The sequence below is a fragment of the Aspergillus melleus genome, assembly GCF_016097325.1.
Source record: "Aspergillus melleus strain CBS 546.65 chromosome Unknown contig2, whole genome shotgun sequence".
NCBI lineage: Eukaryota > Fungi > Ascomycota > Eurotiomycetes > Eurotiales > Aspergillaceae > Aspergillus > Aspergillus melleus.
The window spans coordinates 3,371,645-3,397,065 of record NW_025763371.1 but is presented as its reverse complement, the minus strand read 5'-3'; the positions used below and the strand labels follow the sequence as shown (position 1 = coordinate 3,397,065).

The following is a 25,421-nucleotide window of genomic DNA, read 5'->3' as shown; positions in this document are numbered from 1 at the left end:
TCGAGGGGCTGATATCATGCGCTCCATGTCGATTGGAAGACGCTTCATCCTTGGAGAAACAGGACGAATACCGACTCAGGCGAGTTTGAAAGATGGGGACAGGTGACACAGTGCATGGCTTACTGGTTACTACATCACAGTGATACCGTTGAACCATATCGCCCTACCGAATCAGGTTCTTGTCGGCCGAATCCGGGTGATCCTTTTCGTATGCGAATATTATGCTACACTTTAGGAAACGTGGGGGAGACAGACATGGATCCCTTGTCCAATTGACCTGTTCAGTCATGTTCGAATAGAAAAGCAGGCGGGCCGATTTTCTTCGGAAGCTGAATCCACAAGACTGTCATTCTATCAGCTAGATAGCTGACCTGTCTCTCCTTACCGCGAAAGGTCATTTCTAGGCCTTCCAGTAGCATTGATGGCGATAACCCGCACTCACAAGTCTCAAAGAACGGGTGTGAGGGCATCATTGGCATGTGTGCAGGTCAGTATTCATTGGAGGATGTCTTCTACCCCACGTCGTTCTTCGAGCCTGATGTGATTAAAAAGTGTCGAAGCCAGCATGCGAAATGTGGTGCTGAGATGCCCGTCTGTAGTCGCTGCCGACAAGATGGGAAGCCCTGCTTTTATGTTCAATCTCGTCGTAGTGCCATTGCTAAGGCAAGCACTCCATCGCTTCCGGTATCAGACACCAGTAGCGATGTTCTTTTCCCTGCACCATTAGCAGCAGCGCATGCCTTTCCCATACTGGAGAGCGACTGTCTTCCAATCAAATATAAAGCATTATCTGTTGTACCACCTGTCCAGGCAACGGATGGCTCTTGTCCTGGGGAAAGTGAGCATGCGGCCTGTCGCAGGTTTATAGATGCATATTACAAGTATGTCGGCCGCCGATATTAAATTACCAACTCGTCCAGGTACTAGAATTTCTGCTAAACTTTTGCCTCTTTACCACCAGTAACTTTCACAATGCGCATCCCTTTCTTACGCCATTCCGTCATTTTCTGGACTTTACCGACGCTAATGCCCAGTCTCTGACACATCTTCTACCTGTTGTGCACTATATTGGGTCTCTCTATATTAATGATGGATCTGCATCATGGTTGAGAGAGGCAGCCTTGAAACAACTCCATCCCACGGATCTCACGGTCAGCGGTATACCACTGAGTGGCTATACCACCTTGGCCTTCCTTCTTCTTGCCATTGCGGCCTATGGACAGGATGACCGACCTCAAGCGCGCCTACTGTTGAACCGCGGTATGCAGATGGCCATTGATGTAGGGATGAATCGTCGGAGCTTCGCCACCGCCGAGCCAGATCCTGCATGGGCCGAAAGCTGGAGACGTACTTACTGGGGCTTGTATGTTACTGATGTGATCATCGCTGGGTTTTGGCACGAGACTAGTATCAGGTCGGCCTCCCTGTCAAGTGATTGCATACTCGGGGCTCAAAATAACTGACCCTTGGCAGTTTTTGTGACAATGAGTCTGATGTCGACCTTCCGTCTGATGATGTTGCGTTTGAGCAGGTTCGCCAAGCCGTATCATTTATGATACAGAAAGAACGAGGCTAACATGTCTAACAGCCTCGCACTCTCGAGCAGTACGAGATCCGCGACTTTGAGGACAAAGTGCCCGTCTTCTCATCATTCACGTACCTGATCGACTTGGTCAAAATCGCCCATTCAGTGTTAAATCTCTCTTCCCAGCGAGAAGACCGCAATACTGCCATCACCAATGCAGACACCATGCTTGTGGCCTGGAAACTTCATCTGCCTGTCGAAAAGCAGTCGGTTGTCATGGAGGACGGAGGATTCGACCATATCATGTTCCATGCTCATCTCCTTTGGCAAAGGTAGAGTAATGCATTTTGTCACCTCAGCTTCCAAAGCTGCTCTGTCCATAGCACCGCTGACTGTCGGTATAGTTTGCTCATAACTATACATCAACCCCTCTCCCGACTGAATCGCAACAACACCGTCAGTTATGAGGACAATTCTTTGATATCCCCCAGTTCATCCAACGATGAATCGCTCTGGGAGGAACAATCCGAACGGCTCCACACCCGGAGGACTCTTGATGCAGTAGCGGCAACCATGAACCTTTGTGCTCTTCCGATTCCAATTGTTCAACAGTCCCCACTCACCATCAACTGCGTGGCACTATCAACCATGACAAGCATGATGGAATACCAGTCGATGCTCTCCTTCTCTCACCCTCCTCCGCGGGACAAGGTGCGCTTAGGGATAGCCATCCTTAACCAATACGCGCAAGTCTGGGTCATCGGTGCCAATACCAGCGCCAGGATGAAGAAGATGGCCCGGGAGATATTTACGATGGTCCGACCGGATCGGATCCCTGAGTCTGGCTTGCTTGTCGACGTGGCTACTTTCTTGGACCAGAATCTGCTTTCTACTGCGGACGCCTGGCCAGACTTTCATTCTGTGGGAAGCAGGCTATAAGTATGGTAATGGTTTATATGCAATGAAGTAATGTATTTACATTAGTTGCTTTGGATAGGGATGTTCTCGGGGCCTACATTTAGCTTGGACTTACTTAATGATCTACTTGTATTTTCAATTCAGCTCGCTACTCAGTATCTTGACCAGAAATCATTGCTTTCATTCACAGCCACTGACTTGGAAACTGCCTACAATCAACTGCACTCACTACATAGATCTTGCCAATCTTACTTCGCGCCTTTCTTCACGTTTCAACGGGTCCTTAGGAGACATCAAGACTATTCGAGTGACATCCGCCTAAAAATGCTCGGCATGCTCCAGCCCAACTTCCTAGGCCTACTCCACTTGCTAAGCCGGATGCACCTCTTCGGCATCGACCTCACCCTCCGCCTGCTTGGCGTACTTCCATGGGGGGTTGTATTTCCATGGAGGATTATACTTCCAGGCAGTACCGTCGATTTCGTCCTCGACCTCCACGTCGCGTTTGCCGTATTTCCAGGGTGTATACTTCCACGGGGCATACCTCCAGGCGGTAGCGTCGATGTCCTCATCGATTTCGACATCACGTTTGCCGTATTTCCAGGGGGTGTACTTCCATGGAGGGTGATGTTTCCAGGCGGTACCCTCGATGTCGTCCTCGTCGATCTCCGCGTCGCGTTTGCTGTATTTCCATGGGGTGTACTTCCACGGAGTATACTTCCAAGCAGTACCCTCGATGTCGTCCTCATTGATCTCCGCGTCGCGTTTGCTGTATTTCCATGGGGTGTACTTCCATGGGGTATACTTCCAGGCGGTAGCGTCAGTCTCGTCGATTTCGGGATCCCGCTGGGTAACCTCTATACCTAGAATTAGTTACTGGTGTGACATGCGAGAGGAAAAGAGAAGCGTATCTGGATTCGAGATGCAGAGAGACATAGAATGGCAAGAGAGAGAAAGAGAGCACTAACCGGCCGGTTCGGCTTCGGCCCAAGCTACATTAGGCATGCTCGTTAGTTCACGCAAACAAACCCAGCGTTCATTCTCGCATGGCTCTAGCTTACCGACAGGAACGGCTACGATGCCCTGTAGGGAGACGAGGGCAATGAGAAGGGAGATGAATTTCATTTTGCTTTTGTTTTCTTTTGTGCTTGTCAGGAACGAACAAATGTGCTTTGAAAAGACTCAATCGAACTGGACAGTGAATTGGACTTGCAGTTCAGGGTGCGGATGAGAGGATAGATGAAGCCAGGTCTGTAACGGGTATACTTATAGCTTCGCCTCCCACTTATACTTCTCCCACAGGCCAAGAGTTCGGAGCAATGTTTAGTCTAGACCTTCAAGTCGAAAGAGCTACATTATTGGGTGGATTTGGCTTTCCTGACCTTGTCTGTGATGCGATACAGTGCATAGCCTAGAAATATCCTCCGTGGGCATTTTGCTGCTCTCTCTCCACTTCAAAGATGCACCACAAAGTTCGGAGTATTCGTAGTTGAGTTGGACAAAAGAATAGGCTATTAGGACAGGAATCCTCAGGCTATGCACTCAAACTCTAGAACTTGAACTGGACAATGGGCTGCTAAACGACGACGACGATGGCTTAGGGGATGGCAGGGGAGAAGACGGGTCACTGATGCGATATGATCGTGTATCATAGTTTCAGATAGGCTGAACGCAACTTCAAGAGTGATACACAGCATAGCCGGTTACTAGGGTATGGAGAATCTCTGTGAACGGGCATAGGTTCATCATGTCATATTGTAAAATAATCACTATCTCTTGAGAACATCGGCAAGTCATTCGAGATATGTTTCTGCTACACTGGATTAGTAACTCGATCCAAGAAATTATATATCCTTGATATATAGAAAAGGTCGATTAGGAAACAATCATTCAACCCCCTGTGGTATCTGTTTGGATCAAAGCAATTCTGATCTACGTCTTATTCAGCCTGCATGTCATCTGATGGCGGCCATCCAACTTGCTTGAGCTGAGTATTGCCCTCGCACATAAACCGGTAGCGCAGAATAGAAGAACGATTATCTCGAAAAGGTAGTATTTTCTCAACTTCGATGAAAAATTGTCGGGAATTGTCAACTTATTGCCATGTGGTTCGGTCACAATTGCAGTGACTGATTCTTCTGTCGTCATCCGGTTATGCCATGGTCTCCAGAGGACATGCTAAATCCGATAATCTTGAGCAGGTTTTACTACTTTCAGAGGTGATTCCTGGAAATCCTACCGGGAAATGAAAGCGATAGAGTCGAGAGCGTCCGAGGATCTCCCGGTGCAGGGCTTTCGACATGGGCAGTTGAGATGTGCACAAAGTTCACTTCTTCTAATGGGATACCATGGATTGTATCTGAAGACTATTAGCAAGATCACATTGAACTCAAATGAACACGACCATCATGCAATGCTAAATGACCTAAAGCCGTCATAGACACAGCACTAAGCTCAAAGAATGTACCGTCAAATCGAGCTGTCCAGGGAGTGTTTTCCAGTTCAACAACTTTCCCTGGGCCCCTCTGGCTCTATTTCACGATTCTCCTTAAGATAATCGGGGTCTGCTGGTTTCGCGTTTGAGAAAGGTGGATGGCTTGAACTATTTCATTTTGCTGCCTCCAGAGTAAACTAAAGTACTGTATACAATAGCTTCTTTTGATATCAGGTCATCAGAGATAAAGACTATTCTAGTCTGGTACTCTTCGGTGGATATCCGCCTGCGGCTGTCCGTGACACAGAAAGCCGCCGGGATTTGTAGGCTATAAAAAGTGACACAGGCCGATGATACCATTGGCTGACCAAATGATCAAAGCCACTACATCGTGATAGGCTAGTTGGGTTATGAATCGGACGGTGGCTGGTCAATGGTGTTTCTGATGACGAGGATGGAGGGGTGTGCAACAAGCGGTGGGCGCTTCTTGTTTCTTCCTACACGCTACTCGACAAAATGCGGGCCTACCACGAAGAAGGCAGCCAGTATACTGGAGACTCGAAGTTTCTTCCTCTTGACGACAATAAGGGTCTGCTTGTTGAGGAAAGGTTGACGAGGAGAACTCGTTTCTGTTCGCTCCCTTGGGTGCTCACCGTTATCTTTGGAACACTTCTCATCCTTCAAAATGTCTTTTACTTAGTATGGGAGTCTGGCTGTCGTCTGGGACCCGTATATGATACAGACTTTGGTTTGTCACTCTGCTGATGGCTTTTATCTCAATCGCTCGTTGCTAAGTGGTCACAGAACCCATGAAACACGCCATAAGCTCCGTTAAAGTCCGATTCACCAGCCCTCTCTACGTGGACGACAACGGTACTTTTCACCGACAAGAAGACCCTGGAGCGATAAAGTATGTTGGGGGCCCCGAAGAAGAGTTAGATGCCAATTGGGACTCGTTACTCGGGGGTATGTATCTCTGTTTCTCCACGAAGAACAAAGTGATCCGACTAACGAGCACTCGGGATTATCACATTCTAGGTCGATATTTCCGACTCACAGAGCAAGAGACCAGCACCCTCAATGAAGATTCCGAATTACCATCTCTATCACCTTGGGACCGGAATGGCGAAGAATACTTCTTTGCGGGAATCGACATGCTGCATTCGCTCCACTGCCTAAATACACTGAGAAAACACCTCGACCCGGACTTTTCGGATAATGTAGCGAAGATAGCACCGGAGATGAGGCAGCTGCATCTTGGTAAGACTGGTATCCTCCAAAAGCAATGGATAAAGATTGACAAGTAGTAGATCATTGCGTGGAACAGCTAAGGCAGTCCATAATGTGCCATGGAGATGCGACGCCTGTAACCCTAAAGCCCATACTTCAGGATACGTCCACTCCAGCCCTTCTTGGTGAGACTGAAAGACTACATACTTGTAGAGACGCAAATCGCCTGCGAGAGGAAGCTACAAAGAAGGGACAATTGAGGGGGACGAGTGAGATAGTTCTTGGGTAGTTGAGCTCCTTGATTATGAAAACAATCGATTACAACCCCAGTTACTGTGTGGGCGACTCGTTCCTGAAACTCTCTCCTATATATATCCTACCCATGCATCCCATGTCCATCGGTGTGTTCGGGAGGGAGGTTAAGATTTCCCGGAGCATGTGGCACATCGTGCCTTTTTGCCCACTTATGGATTTTGTCAAAGTTCCTACATTCTCGCACACCGTCGCCTTCTGCGATATACGTCTTGGTGGTTTCGTTCCATCCCACCGGTCCGATGTTCACGTCGCCGAGACACATGAAGGACTGTCGAAGATAGTCAAAGCAGTGGTCTGTGGAGTGGAATTGTTAGCTCATATTCTTATGTTTCGTTATTATTGGAATGCATACAAGTGTGTTGTCTAATGATATCGGCGTCTTCGCCATACTCTCCCTTGAGATCCGTATAGAAGGCGAGCCTAATACGATTCTGAAGTATTGCAATCAGCAAAGCGCTAACTGAAAGCAGATCCAGATCCACCTACCAAACAATGTATTTGATGAAACACCTCCAAAACCCCGACGTAGGACCCTGGAGCGGAGTCGTATTGCCGGGCTGTGGGTGCGCCTAGGTATTGTGCCTGTCTCTCGTTGAGATGGATCAATCGCACTGGATTACAATCACCATCAGCCTCTATTGTTAGCCATAGCTTTCGTGAGGGTATGATATCACACCGTCCATGAGCGAGTCCCAAGCAGCATTGGTCTTTTCGTCCGGCTCTCCGAAAAAATCGGTCTCTCGGTCCGCAGTGATACCCGTGGAAAATTCGCGCATCTCCATTTCCACGGGGATGTCGGCCGGTCCCAGAGTCTGAATTACTGGAATGTCATTTCGAGCAACGTCCTGCTCGAGTGTCGTAGCGGGTGTCTTGGACTTCTGAGTCGTCGAGGCGTTGCTCCAAAATGCCAATGTTGCGAGGTTGGTGAGAACGAGCAGTATGATTAGGATATACTGAACTGAGGTGCAACGCTTGTAGAACAATTTCTGTGGCGAAGTTTCGTGAGTACTGCATTCATTGTCGACTTTGCATACCTCCTGGTCTCTCGAGCTCTCTTCGCTCTCAATGGGACCATATTTGTGCATGAACATAGCGAGATTTCGATTCATTGTGCCTCAGAATTGGACAGGGCAAAGATTCCGAAACCACCGAGTGCCCAAAAAAGAGGGACTGACTATCTTCGGCCGATCTTAACAATTGCCGGTGTTGATCATGTCGGAGGAATTAATGCTCGCCGGCATAGCCTATATCTGCCGGTGTCACAATAAGCCCATGGTACATAGCCTATCTTGATTTTAGGTTCACAAAGAAGGCATACAATTAAGTTGTCAATCAATGCAGATCTCTGTCATGGATAACGGCTGAAGATTGACCGAGTTGGCAGGATACCCTAAGAAGTTGGGTATGGCACTTCCACAACGCGTTCCGCCGACATGATACCTTTCTGAGTTTATCATTGAAGTGCCCTAGTATTTCCCTTCGAACCAGAGATGCCCAGTAAAGGCAGTCCCTCACATACCGCCACCTATCCTTTCAGCTTGTCCTGGCAAACACCGTTACCCTCTTGTTCTCTTTCTGGATCCTATACACTTATCGAAAGTGTCTTTGGCAAGGATGCAAGTACCCAAACCCCTGTACGAGGTAAGAGGGGTAGTAGAGATACCAGTGCAATGGACGACATGCAAGCTTCTCACCGGAGTCGAAGAGGGAAGTCTCATGGGGAATCCACAAGACCCCTCGACCTATGTCGGCGCCCTTGAGGTCTTTCATCAGCTACTGTACATTGTCTGGTCGTGCGACATTTCTTCCCATCTCCTCGGCTAGACCACTAATCTATGAGCAGTTCCATGGGGTAACCGACTGAGAACAGAATAATATCCGTCATGGATACTACGTTCCAGAAGCAAGGGATCTGGCACCCGAGCCAGAAAAGCTCCTAACACATGCTGGTCAGTTATTCTTCTGCCTGGAATAATGGAACGGTGCTCACGGTTAACTCCGAAATTACCTAGACCATGTCTTTGATCATTTACGTCTGAATATTGTGTTTGGGCCGAATACTACCATTTCATCGCTGGGTTGGTCGACCATCCTTAACGAAAACTGTCCTTGGTTTGACCCCGTCAAGGAATGTCTTGATCTTGAGCAAATACATGCATGGGCCACGCGAGAGGAGAATTGGTTGCCGAATGATTCGGTGCAAGATAATTCTGGCTAGATGGGAGAATTCTCTTCAAGCCAGGTTATCTTGAATGTCATCAACAGCATGTCACTATACAAAGATGACTATAGAAAATGTCATGCAATTCCCGTACTGTTCTCTCGAGGAGCACATGTGACAGGCGTTGAATGGAGCAGATTCCAATAGTCAACTGGGAGAAAACTTTGTAAGAATTACCCTACCCCAAAATAGACGAAATGGTCTGGACTTGGGTTACACTGATCTAGAACGATCCAAGTGCCGAAGTCTTTCGCAGCAGTTGGTCTAAATAAATGCAGCCACCTTCCATCCCTTCCAGCACGATAGGTTCTGGTTCGCTTCCACCTATCCAGATATACTGTGGTAAACTATCCCTTACTGTCACCAACAATTCCTTGCCAGGTGACAATGAATTTGCTTCGATATCCAGCCAGCCCTAGATCACGTCGGCCCCAGGTTGATTTAGCCGAAGCTAGAGTGAGACAACACGCTTGTGAGCCTGGCTACCAAGAATAAAACAGCCTGGATGCAACCTACCTGCAGGTCACAGGTGAGTGACTTTGAATTCTGCCACATTGTAGCATCCTCCCAAGGTAGTATTCGAGGATGAGCAACTTCAACCCTATTACCCCTTTTTAACCTAGGCAAATCTGAGCATATCTGGGACACACATGCTGTGCTCCACTCAAATAGAAGAACTTTCCCCGGAGACAGGGTTCAAAGACGTTTATTGCCGGTCTCCCGGTGTTCGACTCACCCTCGCATGCTGCATCTGCTCCAGCCTCACCCTTGCGTTTGACGATTTCCAACAACCTCTGTCTGCACCTCCTCTAAGGTAGACGAGGCAAAATGTCGCACCGCACACCATTTAGATGATGAGGAATCACTTGTCGAACTGCGCGGGAACTCTTATGAGTTCGATTCGAAGACCCGGTATCCCTTTCGGTGCAACGCATTCCAGCAGAATCCACGATCTATGCAGGGATGTCGGGGAACCACTGCCAAGGCATGACATATTGAAACGGTCACTCGAGTCACAAGGAAATGCTTGACACCTGAGCGAAAGAGGTGTTTTCTTTTCGCTTGACCAAATGACTTCGGGGATTTTCGCATCGTTGCAGAGTGGAGAAACCCGGAGATAGCTTCTGACGCCATACAAGCCCACCCCCCTCCATACTTTATGACTTTATTTTCGGGCTTAAACCTGCACAAGACATTCTCGATGTGGTTATGCTGCAGTGATACCCTACTGTATCTTGCACCTCGGCACCGAAAATCGCTCGAATCCGGTTGTTATGTTCCCAGATCCGGCCGAGGTTGTCGACCCAGGCCTGGCTGGGCCTTGAAGCAATGCATTGGATTCCGCCACATTGCTGAATGGTATCGCCTAGATCGCGGGATTCTGGAAAATCCAAGAGCTGCATTATCGTTTAATCGCGTGATACCTGTGGGACCGGTAATGCCTGACAAGATGGGGATCCCCTTGACTACCATCGAAAAGAACCGCAGACAGGGCTGCGGGGAAGGAAACCTTTAAATTGAAGTCGTAACCTCGTTCATGGACCAGGGGAAGATAGTGGTAACCGATTTTACCTGCTCTGCGATTCAAAGCCCTAACGTGGTCTGGCGACAATGTCTCTTGCAATAGCCCGTACGGCGGAAGAGGGCCCCAACTCGCCGGAGTTAGATATCGAAAAGAAAGCAAATGTTCGCGTGAGCAAGCATTCTGCATCCGCCGCGGATGGCCTCGGCGATCCAGGTCATGCTCGACAATTTTTCTTCCAGCGATCGAAGAACTACGATCCCGGTGCCATTGCGACGCAGCCGTCGGTATACGATGACCCGGACCTTGCAGAAGCATACCAACCGTTGGAAAATTGGGAAAACATTCATCGGTTTGATACCTCCGCGAGGTGGACATGGGGAGAAGAAAATGTGTGTCGGTCCCTATCGAAGGCTATCTTCACGAGGCTGATTCCCTGCAGAAAGCTGTCGGAAAGCTTGATAGGCGTATTATGATCCTGGCGTGTATCATGATTATGGCATTGGAGCTCGATCGGTCCAACGTTCGTACGTATTGCTATATATTTTTGCACCCATAAAAGGATTCTGACTGACTGCTTCATTGTCATCTTGTAGAACAAGCCAATGCGGACAGTCTCTTGGAAGATTTGAATATAACGCGAGACGGTAAGTTAGCCTTCTAAATTGCCAAGCAACAATATGAAATTCCAAGCTGACAAGCAACTTGTATGAGCCAGATTACAACCTCGGAAATACGATCTTCAGGTTATTCTACCTGTGCAGCGAGTTACCCGGGCAGCTCATCGGAAAGTCCATCGGCGTCGACCGGTGGATTCCCCTACAAATGACGTGCTGGTCTATCGTGGCCGCCAGTCAGTTCTGGTTACGCAATCGAAGCTCTTTCTTGGCTTGTCGAGCCCTCATAGGAATGTGCTCAGGAGGGTTCACGCCCACGGTGAGTCACTCAAACGCCGGATGCTCTGACCGGGCTAATGGGGTGTAGATGGTTCTCTACATGTCTTACTTCTACAAGCACCATGAGCTTTCCGTCCGCCTTGGATTCTGGTATGCGGCGTCTTCACTCGCGGATATTGTTGCCGGATTGCTGGCATACGCCATATTGCATCTCCGTGGCATTGGCGGATATGCGGGCTGGCGTTGGCTGTTCCTGATCGAGGTTGGTTCAGATTTCTATCAGGGGAAACCTTCAGCTCACTGACGCATACACAGGGTCTGTTTACTTTGGCGCTTGGTCTCATTGCATTCCTCCTGTTGCCGCCGTCGGTCACGCAGACTGCGAGTTGGGCGCGAGGAAAGAAAGGCTGGTTCACGGCACGGTAATTCATTCTTGACCAGAAATAAAACTTCGCACGTCGGAAGAGCGATTCTAACGAGCTTATAGGGAGGAGACTATCTTAGTGAATCGTATTATTCGCGAAGACCCGTCGAAATGCACAGCGAATAGGCGACATCTGCTCACTCCGAAGCTTGTCTGGCGAAGCTTCAAGGACTTCGATCTTTGGCCATTATACATCATCGGCCTTACATTCTTGACCCCATGGAGTAAGTATTACCGTTCTAGAATGATTCCACGCAAGGTATTCTAATATGTCTATGTACCAGCAACCGTCTCGCAGTATTTCACCTTGATTATGAGGGATTATGGTTTCGGCACGTTCAACACCGTGTTGCTGTCTGTTCCATATAATGTACGGAATAATGTCTATTTCATAACGTCTTTCGAGGCTAACACTTTTCAGCTCGTGGGCATCACAACGCGAATCTTGCTTACATATTCCGCCGAATATTTCGGGTCGATTGCGGTGATGGCGATATTGGCGCAGGTCTGGACGCTTCCGATGTTAATATACATTAATGCCGTGGACTTTGGGCAGGTCAACAGATGGGTCGCATGGACAGTCTTGACGTTGTTCCTATCTCATCCCAGCGGTAAGTGTGTCCCTTTCTGTCTCCCATAATGTGAGACATGCTAAGACAAGCCTCTACAGCCCATGCCCTGCAAGCGGGCTGGAACTCTCGCAATTCGAACAGCGTGCGATCTCGCGCCATCTCTGCAGCGCTATATAACATGTGTACGCAGTTGTCTGCTATCATTGCGTCCAATATCTACCAGGATGGTGAGTGGCTAACCCAATCGGACCTTTCTCTCCAGAGAACCGGAGATTGGGGCGGTGTAGGCTAATTTGAATCGGTTATGTAAAAAGACGATGCACCAGGTTACTCGAAAGGTAACCGGGTGATCTTGGCCCTGGTGTGCGGCAACATCGCCATCTACGCAGCCACCAAGGCGTACTACATTTGGCGCAACCGAGGCCGGGACCGGAAATGGCAGGCGATGAGCGAGGAGCAGCGGGTGGAGTATATCGCAACCACGGCGGACCAGGGCAACAAACGGTTGGAATTCCGGTTTGCCCACTGAATCGGAGGGATAGAACTTGAGGCCGTTATTATTAGATTAGCCTGAATATTAATATGAATCTTGAAATTGATTTAAAGCGAGAGAGCCTTGGCTTTAGTCATGAGAACTTAGGGCTGGCTGACTGTTCGGAACCGCTGAGTCAGCCGTCCGTATGCGACGATCCCGTGATGCTGGCTGTAACCTCGTCCGGTGCCGCCTGTCCCCTGTCCTCTACTTCTACTTCCGCTTCCTGTCTCTCTTTTTCTTCTCTTCCTCCTCCCTGATTTACCTTCCCTGTCTGTGGTGTAACCCTGCTTCTTATCTATCTACTTGCTTGCGTGGACTCGACTTTGGCCTCATGTCGGTGCTCTCGTCCCGCCCCCTAATTCCGCCGTCAATCATTACCTAGTCCAACGTGGCCGCAACCGCCGATCGAACACGATTGTTCCTCTCCAACACTTCGAACACTTATATGCATTCAAGGCTGCGACCTTCTGCATTCTCGGTTTCCACTCTAGTTCCACCCAAAAGCTAGCGTTACCCTTCCGCGTGATATTCGTTGTCTTTCCATGAGCGCTCTGGATGGCGTATAGATCCTCAGTCTCGACATTTCTCTCGCTCTCCCATCTGTCGACGTAACGAGGCTACCAGCATTCCGATTGAAATAAGCTCGAAATCTGTTGCCCTAATTTATCTGTCTTGTCTATACTCCGCGCGGGGTTCAGGAACCATTTAATTCTTTATAAAGGTTGCTTTCCTTTTTTGTTCTTGTTCTTGTTCTTTCTCTTTTGTCTGTTTCCCTTTTTTTTTTTTTTAAGGTTGTGACGGAAGATTGAGACAAGGTGGCTTCAGATCAAGCGCACTTATTGGGTCCTGAGGAGACCCGGGATTCCGAGCCGGTTCTCGATTCCCACGACTTCGATGACGATATGTCGATGAATCGTCCTCCCATGCACCGACCGACCGACGGTCGGTCCCACCACCAACCGCTGCTGAAAGAGGAGCAGCGCGGTCGAATGTCTTTAGGGAACAGTGACGCCGAAGGCAGGCCTATGCTTCACCATACCCGCCGGCCAACGATCCGAGATAAGAGCCCCGAACACGATGCCGAGCAGGCGACTCGCAAAAAGTATATGATCGCGTCCGGTTTCTTGCTGCTGAGTTTGGCTAGTTTCGTGGTTCAGACCGAGACCGCGGTATACATTCAACATGAGCTGCATTGGGATAAACCGTACGCCATGCTGTAAGTTTGGCTTGGTTGAGAGGTGCGTTATATTCGGAAGGATTCATTTGGTTGACTCTTTTCTTTTTCTTCTCATGCAGGTATTTGACACACGGTTCTTGGGCCCTCTTGTGGCCCGCTCAACTCCTCATCCTACGCATCCAGAAGCGGAAACTCTCGTGGAATGCGTTCTGGCGACGTCATGTCTTTCTTCTCCGGACGACGGCGCAAATGGTCGAATCGCAGGATCAACATCTCTCCAACTCGCGGGTTCACAACCGATCGCCCGTTCGCTACATGATCAAGACCACGGCTTTTGTGACGACGGCTCTTACTATTGCTGGAGGGTCCTGGTACGTCGCTGTCAACATGACGACGGCCAGTGACTTGACTGCGATCTACAACTGCTCCGCCTTCTTCGCCTACGCCTTCTCCATCCCGCTACTCAAGGATAAATTGCGATTCGACAAGGTGTTTTCGGTGCTAGTCGCCATTGTGGGTGTCCTGGTGGTCGCATACGGGGATCGGGACGAAGGCAAGAAGACCGCCGACGGCACAGTGGGTAAGGGCAGCGACGAGGCGGAACACCGACTCGTGGGCAACATCATCATCGGTGTCGGTAGCGTGCTCTACGGTCTGTACGAAGTCTTGTATAAGCGGTTTGCTTGTCCGCCGGAGGGCACCAGCCCCGGCCGGAGTATGATCTTTGCCAACACCTTTGGCAGTCTGATTGGACTGTTCACTCTGCTAGTCCTTTGGATTCCCTTGCCCATTTTGCATTTCCTCGGTTGGGAAACCTTCCGATGGCCCACCGGCGAAGCCGCTTGGATGCTGATGATCTCCGTCCTCGCCAATGCCAGTAAGTCTTCCTATGCCCTATCTAGAAACATTGTAAAACCTTGCCCAGCCCGAATTAGGGCATACCTTACATCTTGTAACACAAATGCAACAACCACCCCTCTGTTAGCACGTAAAACAAGAAAACCGAAAACGACCCAAACCAATAGCTGACCATCTGCTCCCTTCTTATCTTAGCATTCTCCGGCTCCTTCCTTGTCCTCATCTCCCTTACTTCACCCGTCCTTTCCTCCGTCGCCGCTCTCCTGACCATCTTCCTCGTGGCCATCGTCGACTGGCTTCGCACTGGCCACTCTCTCTCCATGGCCTCCATCATCGGCGGCATCCTCATCGCCGTCGCTTTCTTCCTTCTCAGCTGGAGCACCTATCGCGAGATGAACGAGGAGCGGAAAAAGCGGCTCGAGAACGAGGACATCGAGTCCGATAGCGACGACTAGACTTCGCTGTCTACTTCTCTATCCGGCAATTATTCGTCTTTCATCCTCCACCGAAATATTCTATATAACTAGATTCGACCTGTCTGTTTTATCTTTCCCCGGTGGATTCTTCGCCATTGATCGTCTTGTATCTTTTGTTCATTTCATCCCCCTCTATAACTCATTCATTGGCATTTGATATCTGTATTCAATTCATGATTGGTTGGTTGGTTGGTGTGTAGGTAGTTTAGGTGCCTAGTGTATAGACTGGTGTTCATGTCTTTCTTTCTTTATTATCTGGTTTCATATAGACTGTCGGTGGTTATATCTTTCATTTCTTTGGTCGTTTTTTACTCTCTTTCATTGTACATTCTATTCAAATTGTATTTCAAGGAATGCTCTCTTTTGTGAAGATTTTCGGGTCAAGTTGTCAATTATAGCATACAAGAAATACCGATAGAGTCTGACCTGACCCAGTGGTATTGTGCACAACCGGGCGAAGAATGGTCATAAAATCAGATCAAGCTTACTTTCTATATACAGACTACACGAAAATCGCACAGGTGATGGAATAAGAGAAAGGAAGTACACAAAAAAGGGGGTGGATGGTCTAATCCTATGTATGTACGACGCACCACGGTATCGAGTCCAGATACTCAAGGAGAGACCTGCCAGGAGTGGTTCCTTGGTTTGTTTGGGCAGGCTGGTGTTGTGGTTTCTACCCAGTAAAATTGAGAACATAAGGTGAGCGAGGGTGAAGGTGGAGGGACAAGGAGAGCGAAGTCTGTGAGTAAGAATGGATGTTCAGAAAACAAAAGAGTATCGGATGAAGTCGGATGTAATAGAGAAATAGAGAGAGATAAGATAATATAAACAGACAGATAAAAAAGAGGTTATGATTTTGTTTTCTTTTTTTATCTGGGACCGAGTTTGGCCAGGGCACGAGCACCCTCTTCTTCCCATTCTTGCTTTGTGACCCACATATCCTCCTTGTCGGCGATCTAAAACGTAGAGTTGTTAGTTGTTGTATATTGGTAAAGATATGATTATAAGAGGCGGGGATGCATACCAGGTTGGCGAGCACGGCACCACCCAAGAACACCATATGTCTCCGCCGGGGTGGGTCTTCGATGCGAACCTTGAATTTCTGAAAAAGGGGTCAGTACAACTTCGGAGCATGGGCTTGTTAATCGCAATAACACATACGTTCAGTCTCTCCGGGTTCCCTTGCAACACGCGGGTCAACCACAGCTGCTTCAGCTCCTTCTCCAACCGCGAGGGCAGACCGGGGTACATGCTGCTTCCTCCACTGAGCACGATGGCCTTGTACAAGCTGGAACGGACGTCCACGTCGGCACCCTGAATGGTATTAAAGAGCATTTCGGCAATACCAGGCTGGTCCACGTCGACCAGGTGCGGCTGGAAGAGACACTCGGGGGCTTCGAATCGCTCGCTACCGACACGGATGACTCGTCCGTCGGGCAGGGTGTAGGACTCCACCAGGACCGTCGTGTCCTCCGACAGCTTCTTGTCCAGCTCCAAGTCGTAGGAGACGTAGGCGAGCTTCTCCTTGATCTGGCGCACCGTCTCGAAATCGGCCGTACGGTTCAGGGCGTAACCCCGACGGAGAAGCAGGGCGATCAGGTTCCGGGTGACGTCCCGACCGGCGACATCCAGTCGGCGAATGTGGTGGTTCAGGACCGTCGATTCGTAAACCGGGATAATATGGGTGACACCGTCACCGGAGTCCACGACAACACCGCTGCTGAGACCTAGTACGCGAAGGAGAAGGTCAGCACTAGCCGCTCATCTTGCCGCCTGGGTCTCGGATATAGGCCGAAGGAGCACTCACCCTGGGCGTACAATGCAAGCACAGCTTGGATCGCAACGTAGACACCGCCGAAGTTGTAATTTTCCAGCATCACTTCGCACATCTGTTCCCGGTTCTTCAGGGGGTTCTGGGGGGGTTCGGTAAGGAGGATTTTGCGACCGGTGGGGTCGATGCCCATTTTCTCGTAGAAAGTGTAGTTCCATAGGTGCTGCATATCGTCCCATTTCTTCACGATACCGTTTTCCATCTGTCCAGCGGAGTGCGCATTAACAACACGTCGGGGGTTGAGATTCCCCATCTGGCTCGGGCGGAGAGGGAAGCCACGCGGGGAAATAACAGGGAACATACAGGATAGCTGATCTGAAGCATCGATCGGGCGGCAGCGGCTTCATCTCCGCACATAATATCCTTCACGACGATATCCCCGGCCTGTTCTTCAGTTCGCAAGATAGGTCGCCCCACTATTGAGGGGAACTGGTGCTCTGGGAAGTTCTATCGAGGCGGCAGAGTGTCATTAGTCGATGGGAGAGACTCGTCATCGGGGTTCTAGTGGTGAAGGCGTACCTGCGCGGCATATCCGACCTTGAGGAAACCGGTTCCTCCGTCGAGCACTGGGAAGGTTGGTTAGATGGTTGACTGACGGGAGCTGGGGGGAAGCTGTTGGGGGAAACATAGGGGGGAGGAGCTTACCAATGGGCATGTCCGCCATAGTGAAAGAGGGAAATGAGATGACAGGTCGAGTTCAGATGTAAAGATTAGGCGAATCCGGCGAGACCAGCCAACGCGAATGGGGGAAGAGCGAAATAGAGAGAGAGAAGTATGTATGAGCGACGGACGGCGGAGGAGAAGGAGGTGTGGCTCTCCGCCCGATCGGGTCGTGTCGTTGCCCCAGGCAGGAACCGGGGGGGGCGGAGCCGCATCATCAGCCACGTTCTCTTCAACTCTTCTCTCTCTCTTCTCTCTCACTCTTCTATCACTCTTATATCATTCTAGTCAGGTTCTGTCAATGTGACCTGTCTGATCCGGATGATCCCCAGGATGCCCTCGTTGTTCGTCCAGAGAGCCGCCCGGCCCCTTTCGTTTCCCTGATGACGTAGTATTGTTGTTCCTCGTAGAAGCTCTAGTTCACGCCGCACAACCTCACCATGTAAGACCGACCGAAAAGCAAGAGGCGTTCGTTCTAAGAGACGATGTAGAGTTATCCCGTACGTCAACGACTAAACAGATATAAATTGAGCAGTCAACTCGCCCCATCGCCGTTTTCCGCCCGACCTCGGGGCCGCCCGGCCGGGAATCGCTCAGTTACTGTACCTACTAGCGATTAGTTAGGTATAAGAGATGATCGATCCGTCTCTATAACCTCAATCAACCCCATCCACCCCCCCTTCAACATGCACCCCAAAGTCCCCAAAATGCCTCGCATCGGCTGGGTAAGTCGGCTCTCCTCAATCCTAAGCACATCTGGTCCTGACCTCGACCTCTTGAACAGTTTGGCCTTGGCTCCATGGGCCTAGCCATGGCCACCAATCTCCAACGACACCTGGTGGCCAAACAGGCCCCGGGCCTCATCTACTCGAACCGGACCCTCTCGCGGGGCGATGTCCTGCAATCGCTGGGTGCCACGCCGGAGTCTGATTTCAAGAAACTAGTCGTTCAATCCGACATCATCTTCACTATGGTGTGTCCGTTGTGCCTAGATAGGCCCCATCAAGACAGGCTAACAGACGCGTTAACATGGATCTCAAGGTCTCTAATGACTCGGTTCACAAAAGCCTGATCTCCAAGGCTACCCTGTCTGCACCGTCCCTGCACGGCAAAATCTTCGTGGACTGCTCGACTGTGCATCCGGAGACCGTAGGCCAATCCGTCGGCAGGCTCGGGGGGAAGGGGGGTATCTTACTAGCAGCGCCTGTCTTCGGCGGTAGCTCGATCGCTGAGGCGGGGAAGTTGGTCTTTGCGATTGGCGGGTTGCAGAGCGCGTCTAAGGTCGTGAAGCCGTTGATCCAGGACGTGATGGGTCGTAAGGTGATTGATTGTGGAGCGGACGCGAAAAAAGCGTCGCTTTTGAAGATTGCCGGGTATGTATTCAAGACACAAAGAGAAAGAAACAAGTTACTAACATCATCATCTCGTATAGCAATATTGTTACCCTCAATATGATGGAAGCTGTTGGGGAAGCCCAGGTCTTTGCCGAAAAGACCGGCCTTGGGACAGGTCCTATGGAAGAACTCATCGGCGAGGCATTTGGACCGGTCGCCGGGGGTTATTCGAAGAGGTGAGTCCCCTTGTCCTCTTTCGCATTGCGTTTGGTATGAGATCTCATTTATCGTCTGCAGATTGACCACCGGTGCCTATGCACCGCCTCTGGACTCTCGGCCGGGGTTCTCCGTAGACAATGCCATCAAGGATGCCAACCATGCCATGGATTTGGCCCAAGACCATGATGCATATCTGCCAGGCCTGAAGGTTGCTCGAAAGAACATGGTGGCTGCTCGAGATTATGCAGGACCGTGTCTAGACAGCAGCTCTATGTACGGAATGCTGCGTCAACAGGCAGGGTTGGAATTCTGGACTAAGAACAGCCGGAAGGGTTGAGAAGACATGCGATCGATAGTGTTGTATAAGAACTTTATATCGTGGATATGTTGAATATTTGCGACTATAGGGTCTGTCCCATAGATATTGATGTGGCCCCTGGATGTACCAATCACTTCACTAAGACGGATCCGCGTATTCTGGCTTCTCTACTCGCTGCTTACACAAGAATCTCTACGGGTAGAATGCTCGCAAACAAAAACAAGATACTCAACAGAAAAGAAAAAGGCCTAATTTGTTAGCTCGCCATTAACCTAATTCATCCCCGAGCCCCTAAGATTACAAACGGTATATGCTCATCCGCAATTACAGTTCGAATCCTTTGGTTTATGAAGTAAACCGTTGCAACATGAGGAAACGATGGGTACAAAATGGCTGGAAGGCGAAATGAAGACAATGACGGCCACCGAGCTTTTGGTTTTACAGGTTGGTTTGTTTTTCTTCTTTTTTTTCGGCCCTTTTGTGGAAGGAAGATCAAAATGCACCTATCAAAATATTAAATATGAGAATCGCCCACCTGTTTCCCTTATCAGGGCGTGGTCCTGATCTTGGTGGTTTCAACTAGAGACGGATAGGCTTCGGCAAAAGCCGGCCCCAAAGTCCAGTTGTTGAGATTCCGGAAATGCCTTTCGAAGACAGGGTTGATGATTAATTCGTCACCATCTCCCGTCGACAGAAGACAATCGGTCGCTTCGTATGGCCAATTGACAGACAGCGTGCGTGTGAATGGGATAAACCAATTCTCAAATGGGTAATCTCGATATGACATCACTACGCGGTCGCGCATCCGCGGCCAGGGCAGGTAGTCAATCCAAGCAGGATGCGGAGTCAACAACTGCGACGGACGAGGGGTCAGCCACTCCGGCACGCGGTCGTAGTTCTCCGGGGTCGGGTAGATCTGCCATCGCATGAGGATGAACATGAGATACAAAACGGCCACCTGTTCCGGCAAGGATGAGATATCCGGGAACGTGCGTAGAATGTCAGTGAGAACCTTCGACAGCGGATGGGAGTAAACGCTCTTTTCCGGATTGAGCAGCGACGAGACGCTGGGATAAGGCGGCCCAACCAGCTTCTGCTTGGGGACCCCCTGTGCCGCCTGCCGTTGACGATGGTAAAGAAAATCCAACAAGATGGCATCCAACGTACAAGTCGGAGCGATGTTTCGGATCGGGGTCAGGTGCGCCGGGAGCGACTGCTCCCCCATGGGCCCATTATTATGCGGGGGCGAATAAACAGCAGGCACGCGGAGGTTGTCCGAGGCACGGCGGAAGCCCTCCAATTTGGGAGCCTGCGACGCATCTAGAAGGAAGTTGAAGCCCATTCGCTCATCGCTTCCGAAATCCAATCCATGGGCCAGATTATGCCGTTGGTAGTCGAAGGCAATGCGAAACGAAGTAGAAGATCCGGTCGCGCTATCCCGCCGAACTCCGCCGAACGTGGGCGCCGAATGGGTGGAGGATGGGGTTTCAACGCTGGCAATGGATTCGGAGTATTGCTGCTCCGTTGGCCTGGGGTTACTAGCACCGGGATGGTTGAATTCCAAGAAAGGCACAGTCGTAGAAAGGGGAGGAATCGACTTTGTGCCACCGGACGGAGTCGAGCAAGGGGGAGGATCTAGAATTAATTTCTTAGTCCCAACCGCACAAGTTGATTCACACCCATCCGAGTATAAGCAAACGAGTATTCTTTTCTTCTCCCAAAGAAAGAGAAGAAAAGGATAAAAAGATATTGAGTGGGAGAAAAAGGAGAGAGAAGATGATGAAAAGAAAAGCGAGAAAAAGTTTTACGGAAAGAGAAATGAAAGAAGAGCGACGAGGAACGAAAAGGGGACAAAAAGACAGAGAAATGGTTGGTAGGTAGGTCTTACTTGAAGTATCCTGTCTCCCAAACAATGGTTGAATGATGTCCAGAATCGACTTCAACCCCTGCTTTATCTCCGCATTTTCCGCTTGAATAGCTTCATTCTGCTTCAAGGCCGCCTGGAGGTCGAGATACGGTTTCTGGGAGGAAAGATCGCGCACACGCTGCTCGAGGGAATCTATGTGAGTCTTTGTTCGCTCACGAATGGCTCGTTGAGCCTGGCGATCGTTGGCACGCTTCTTTGCCAATTGCTCCGGGGTAAGGTTGGCGACACCTCGAGCCGACGTGCTGTTCAACTTGCGTTTCCGCCCCGCAGGCCCGCCATTATCGGACGCCGGTGTTTCTGCATCTGCAGAGGCCAGGCCGGTCGAAGTGGGAGAGTCCTCTAACTTGACGTCGTCGGGGTCCTGGCTCATGGATGAAGACTCCATCGCCGGAGATGGCGCCACATCGTTCAGAGGAGGCAGGCGGTTGGCCATTGCCTCACTCGCTGTGTTATCGAATCGTAACGGCCATTCAATACGGCCGGAAAAGCGGGAACAAGAGCCAGGCACAAACCTGGTCAGCAAACCAAGTTGACAATCCGCATGGATGGAAAGGGAAGGGGAATAAAAGAGAAGGGAGGAAGGGAAGGGAAGAGAAAAGAGAAAAAAGAAATACGAGGGAGTCGAGAAAAGGAGGAGGGAAGCGAACAGAAGAAAGAGGAGGTTTCGGAATGGACAAAGGTGACAGTTCTGGAACAAGTGGAGTCCCGCCGAACTTAATCCTGGACCATCACATGCTCAGGGTCTTTTGGCTTGGAAAGAGCTTGTTCTCTGCATGTTGTATGTTGTCTGTAGTATGTACGCCGGTCCCCGTATATAATCTGCTTATCCAACAACTTCCCCGGTTAGGGGAGGTCCAACTATACCAAAATATTAAAAAATCCCAGGGAAAAAAAAATAATACAGACGAAACTCCCTGTCAGCAACTGCAAAGCCGGTCCGCCCCCGTAAAAACTATTTCTCAACCGAGAATTCCGCAGACCCATCAGAAATAATGCCGAATGGCATGTGCATTGCAGAGAAGAATGCAGGAAGACGTAGAGCATTATAGACACGTAGAATGACTTCCGTCTCGCCGTCATAAGTATAGCGCTGTGTGAAGACGACACGACAAAAAAAAAAAAAAAAAAAAGTAATAAGCATATAATAACAATGGGAAAAGAAAGATATTCACTGAATCATGTGGCCCATTTTGGAAATCTATTTTCGATCATCAGCTGTCTGCCTGTCTAGCGTCAAGTCGAGGGAAATCCAACTCACCTTCGTTCTTAAATACCCTTCGACTTCGGAACTCTTGATGCCCATCTTTCCGCCCGATCTCCATGCCAGTGGAATCATCGGAACTCGTTCCTTAACGACCACTTCTCGGTTGGGTCCCTCAACGGCTCGCACCTTGTCCGGGTTGTTCGTCAACAACCGAATTCCATGGGGGTTCGAATCAACCCCCAAACCAAGATCGGCCAGCATTGCCGTCGCCAGACCGTAGCTCCGGGCGTCGGCCGGATGACGAAGCAGCAGATTGGCCTCGACGGTATCTGACCCCAAATCTTGGAGATTATACGCCTTTAACTTCTCTCCCAACCCGATCCCGCGACCTTCCTGCCGGAGGTAGATGATGACACCGCCAGACGCGTTCGAAGGCACAGTGAGGTCCTGCTGAGAAGCGACTGCGGCCAGCGTCTCCATCGGCAAAGACATGAGTCGCGCGGCCTCATCCAACTGCTCACCACAGTCGCAACGGGCCGACCACGCCGTCTCGCCGGTATAGCACTCCGAGTGAATTCTCACCAGCGGCGCTTGGCTGGGGCTGCTTCGGGGGACCTCGGGTTGATCCGATACAGGACCATCGGTGGGAGCAAATCCCCCCTGTCCCTCACTCTCGGCTTGCGCGCTATCGTACCAACTACTCACCCGCCCGGGATGAAGGGTGCCGACGTATGCCCCACGAATCATGCGATCCATTTCGGTCTCCCCCGGGCGGACTTGGTCCAGACTCCGACTCCGGATAGTGTTTCCGAACACAATTGCCAGGTGCTCCTTGTTATCTAAATCATTGCGGTAGAGGTGAAGAAACATCTCCGCGCCGTTGGTGGTGGGGATCCGAGCGCGGACGATACATTCGACGTTGGGAAGGCAGGAAAGTAGTTTCGGGGGTTTCGAGGTCGATGTCGGCTGCGGTAGCTGGACTTGCTGCAGCAATTGCGCCGTGTTGAGTGTGCCCCCGGGCGTTGCTGGCGGGGTGAAGGAAGGTGACAAGAGCGAGGCCGGCACGGCAGGCGTGACGTCGCCTGGGCCATGCTCGGCATTGTCGGACTGAGCATCGGCACGAAGCTCATCTACTCGACTGGTCGGCAGGGGCGCAGCCGCCGTTGTAGACTCAAGCGATAGATCATCGACGGGTTCGGAGGGCGGCGGTTGAGCGGCGAAGGAAGGGGAGGCGTGGGAGGGCAAGTTTGCCATTGCGGAGGGTAGAGGGGGAGAAGAGGGGGGGGGTAAGCAATCCAAAAACAGTCTAGAACGGCAGCTAAGCAGGGTTCATCGATCACCCACGAGCATCGTAGGTATAAAAGTACTCGAACAACAAATGTCAAACGGGACGACAGATGACAATTTTTCTCTAATCCAAAAGTACAGCGGCGATGCCGGGGGAATTGCGAAATGATGACTGACCGAATGAATCCCTCGGAGTCTCGGGACGGGCGGGGTGGCTGACTCAGCACTCCGGTTAACGTAATCGGCACCCGAGCGAGCCACGTAAGCGAGCGAGCCACCCCTTCCGCGGCTAATGCCGCCCATATACAATTCTGATTTACATACAAGAAAGTGGTGTTTTTGAAGCTTCAAATCGCTGTTTAAATCGCCCGTTTTCAGGCAGTTACCCGATTAGGGCACCGTGTACGTATATGGCCTAAATTGTGACACTCACTACACCGAGGCGGTGCCCGGCGGCGAGATTGATCTTCCTGGCCAGATATGATTCCAATAGCTTCATCTCTCGCGCGATCACGCTGAAAAACCTCCCTGGCTTCTTCAACGGTGAAGCCATTTAAGCCTGTGATCTGTTTCTTACCCCGTTTCTTCTTGGTGTCTCGCTTCTCGTTCACCCAACGAAGCTCTTGGACTTCCTGTTCTATTAAAACCGCTCGATTCAAGGCCATTTCGGCACCCTTAAAAATATAGCCCAGCGCCGATTTCATTGGTGTATTAATCATATCGTTACTAAGGAGCTGTTGAAACCTTAGTTCTTGCTTCTTGAATTGTTTTACATTCATAGATATTTTTGAAATTGTCGATTGAGAATCTCCACTGCTTGGCCGGCTAGGTTCTTCATAAATGAGTTGATCAAGCACCTCGCTTGACTTAAAAGGCACCAGGCCTGAAGCTCTGAAGGCATTCTTGATATTGATATTCTTAAATGCCATTAAATGAGCCTTTGGATATTCATCAAGAAAATCATTTTTATCGATATGTTGATATCTCGCATGTATAAGGCGTTCCACCAAGCCGTAATACGCCTGTTTTAGAGGCGCAAAACAAGCAACATCCAACGGCTGACAGAGGTGCGATGATCCGGCAGGCATACAAACAGGAATAACATTGTTCTGATAACAGATGTCATCAAATTTGGGCGTCAAATGTGATTCATGGCCATCAAGAATCAAGAGGCTATATTTACCGATTCGGCGGTTGGTAATCCATGGAACGAAGTGATTTTCAAGCCAGTGTAGACTAATTTCGTTACTCGTCCAGCCGTTTGGTGATAAATTGATTCTCCATGTAGAAGGTAATTGGCTTTCATACCATCCCTTTATATGAACAGTTTCTTTAAGAATCAAGTACGGTGGTAAGGCCCAGCCAGCAGCGTTAATACACTCGATTGAAGTTATCCATTCGCGATTACCCGGCTGAACAAGAAATGGCTTTCTTTCACATGTTGATCGAGTAATCATTTTAGCTGTAGCGACTTGGTTCATACAAAAGCCCGTTTCATCAAAATTGAAGATGTCTTCATCAAGAATTCCGTATT

The 25,421-nt window shown here is 50.0% G+C and overlaps 11 protein-coding genes across 11 annotated transcripts; 6 read left to right on the top strand and 5 right to left on the bottom strand.

Annotated features, from left to right (window-relative positions):
• Positions 1-421: 421 nt before the first annotated feature.
• LDX57_004006 (Zn(II)2Cys6 transcription factor) lies at positions 422-1,463 on the top strand (the record flags this gene model as incomplete). Its single annotated transcript, XM_046085655.1, has 3 exons — positions 422-487; positions 553-881; positions 962-1,463. 3 exons carry the CDS (start codon positions 422-424, stop codon positions 1,461-1,463), a joined length of 897 nt encoding a protein of 298 aa, XP_045941618.1.
• A 635-nt stretch (positions 1,464-2,098) lies between these two features.
• On the top strand, positions 2,099-2,464 carry LDX57_004005 (uncharacterized protein; the record flags this gene model as incomplete). Its single annotated transcript, XM_046085654.1, has 1 exon — positions 2,099-2,464. One exon carries the CDS (start codon positions 2,099-2,101, stop codon positions 2,462-2,464), a length of 366 nt encoding a protein of 121 aa, XP_045941617.1.
• Positions 2,465-2,812: 348 nt separating this feature from the next.
• LDX57_004004 (uncharacterized protein) lies at positions 2,813-3,568 on the bottom strand (the record flags this gene model as incomplete). Its single annotated transcript, XM_046085653.1, has 3 exons — positions 2,813-3,300; positions 3,412-3,435; positions 3,505-3,568. 3 exons carry the CDS (start codon positions 3,566-3,568, stop codon positions 2,813-2,815), a joined length of 576 nt encoding a protein of 191 aa, XP_045941616.1.
• Positions 3,569-5,393: 1,825 nt separating this feature from the next.
• On the top strand, positions 5,394-6,184 carry LDX57_004003 (uncharacterized protein; the record flags this gene model as incomplete). Its single annotated transcript, XM_046085652.1, has 3 exons — positions 5,394-5,625; positions 5,682-5,843; positions 5,916-6,184. The coding sequence occupies 3 exons, from the start codon at positions 5,394-5,396 to the stop codon at positions 6,182-6,184; spliced, it is 663 nt and encodes a 220-aa protein (XP_045941615.1).
• A 299-nt stretch (positions 6,185-6,483) lies between these two features.
• Positions 6,484-7,513, bottom strand: LDX57_004002 (oxidase ustYa family protein; the record flags this gene model as incomplete). Its single annotated transcript, XM_046085651.1, has 4 exons — positions 6,484-6,716; positions 6,775-6,853; positions 6,909-7,033; positions 7,099-7,513. 4 exons carry the CDS (start codon positions 7,511-7,513, stop codon positions 6,484-6,486), a joined length of 852 nt encoding a protein of 283 aa, XP_045941614.1.
• Positions 7,514-10,254: 2,741 nt separating this feature from the next.
• On the top strand, positions 10,255-12,586 carry LDX57_004001 (putative MFS transporter; the record flags this gene model as incomplete). The annotated part of the gene is made up of 11 exons (XM_046085650.1): positions 10,255-10,557; positions 10,608-10,692; positions 10,762-10,812; positions 10,884-11,101; positions 11,150-11,323; positions 11,377-11,483; positions 11,549-11,709; positions 11,770-11,855; positions 11,907-12,096; positions 12,156-12,284; positions 12,372-12,586. 11 exons carry the CDS (start codon positions 10,255-10,257, stop codon positions 12,584-12,586), a joined length of 1,719 nt encoding a protein of 572 aa, XP_045941613.1.
• Positions 12,587-13,494: 908 nt separating this feature from the next.
• On the top strand, positions 13,495-15,082 carry LDX57_004000 (DMT family transporter; the record flags this gene model as incomplete). The annotated part of the gene is made up of 3 exons (XM_046085649.1): positions 13,495-13,808; positions 13,889-14,646; positions 14,823-15,082. The coding sequence occupies 3 exons, from the start codon at positions 13,495-13,497 to the stop codon at positions 15,080-15,082; spliced, it is 1,332 nt and encodes a 443-aa protein (XP_045941612.1).
• An 893-nt stretch (positions 15,083-15,975) lies between these two features.
• ARP2 (actin-related protein 2) lies at positions 15,976-17,601 on the bottom strand (the record flags this gene model as incomplete). Its single annotated transcript, XM_046085648.1, has 7 exons — positions 15,976-16,062; positions 16,131-16,208; positions 16,268-16,833; positions 16,914-17,139; positions 17,241-17,384; positions 17,457-17,503; positions 17,583-17,601. The coding sequence occupies 7 exons, from the start codon at positions 17,599-17,601 to the stop codon at positions 15,976-15,978; spliced, it is 1,167 nt and encodes a 388-aa protein (XP_045941611.1).
• A 145-nt stretch (positions 17,602-17,746) lies between these two features.
• On the top strand, positions 17,747-19,684 carry LDX57_003998 (NAD(P)-dependent oxidoreductase). Its single transcript, XM_046085647.1, has 5 exons — positions 17,747-18,322; positions 18,382-18,570; positions 18,639-18,970; positions 19,030-19,167; positions 19,229-19,684. Exons 1-5 carry the CDS (start codon positions 18,284-18,286, stop codon positions 19,485-19,487), a joined length of 957 nt encoding a protein of 318 aa, XP_045941610.1. The 5' UTR covers positions 17,747-18,283; the 3' UTR covers positions 19,488-19,684.
• A 332-nt stretch (positions 19,685-20,016) lies between these two features.
• Positions 20,017-21,829, bottom strand: LDX57_003997 (bZIP transcription factor; the record flags this gene model as incomplete). The annotated part of the gene is made up of 2 exons (XM_046085646.1): positions 20,017-21,104; positions 21,358-21,829. 2 exons carry the CDS (start codon positions 21,827-21,829, stop codon positions 20,017-20,019), a joined length of 1,560 nt encoding a protein of 519 aa, XP_045941609.1.
• Positions 21,830-22,564: 735 nt separating this feature from the next.
• Positions 22,565-23,854, bottom strand: RIB1 (GTP cyclohydrolase II; the record flags this gene model as incomplete). The annotated part of the gene is made up of 2 exons (XM_046085645.1): positions 22,565-22,594; positions 22,655-23,854. 2 exons carry the CDS (start codon positions 23,852-23,854, stop codon positions 22,565-22,567), a joined length of 1,230 nt encoding a protein of 409 aa, XP_045941608.1.
• Positions 23,855-25,421: the final 1,567 nt, after the last annotated feature.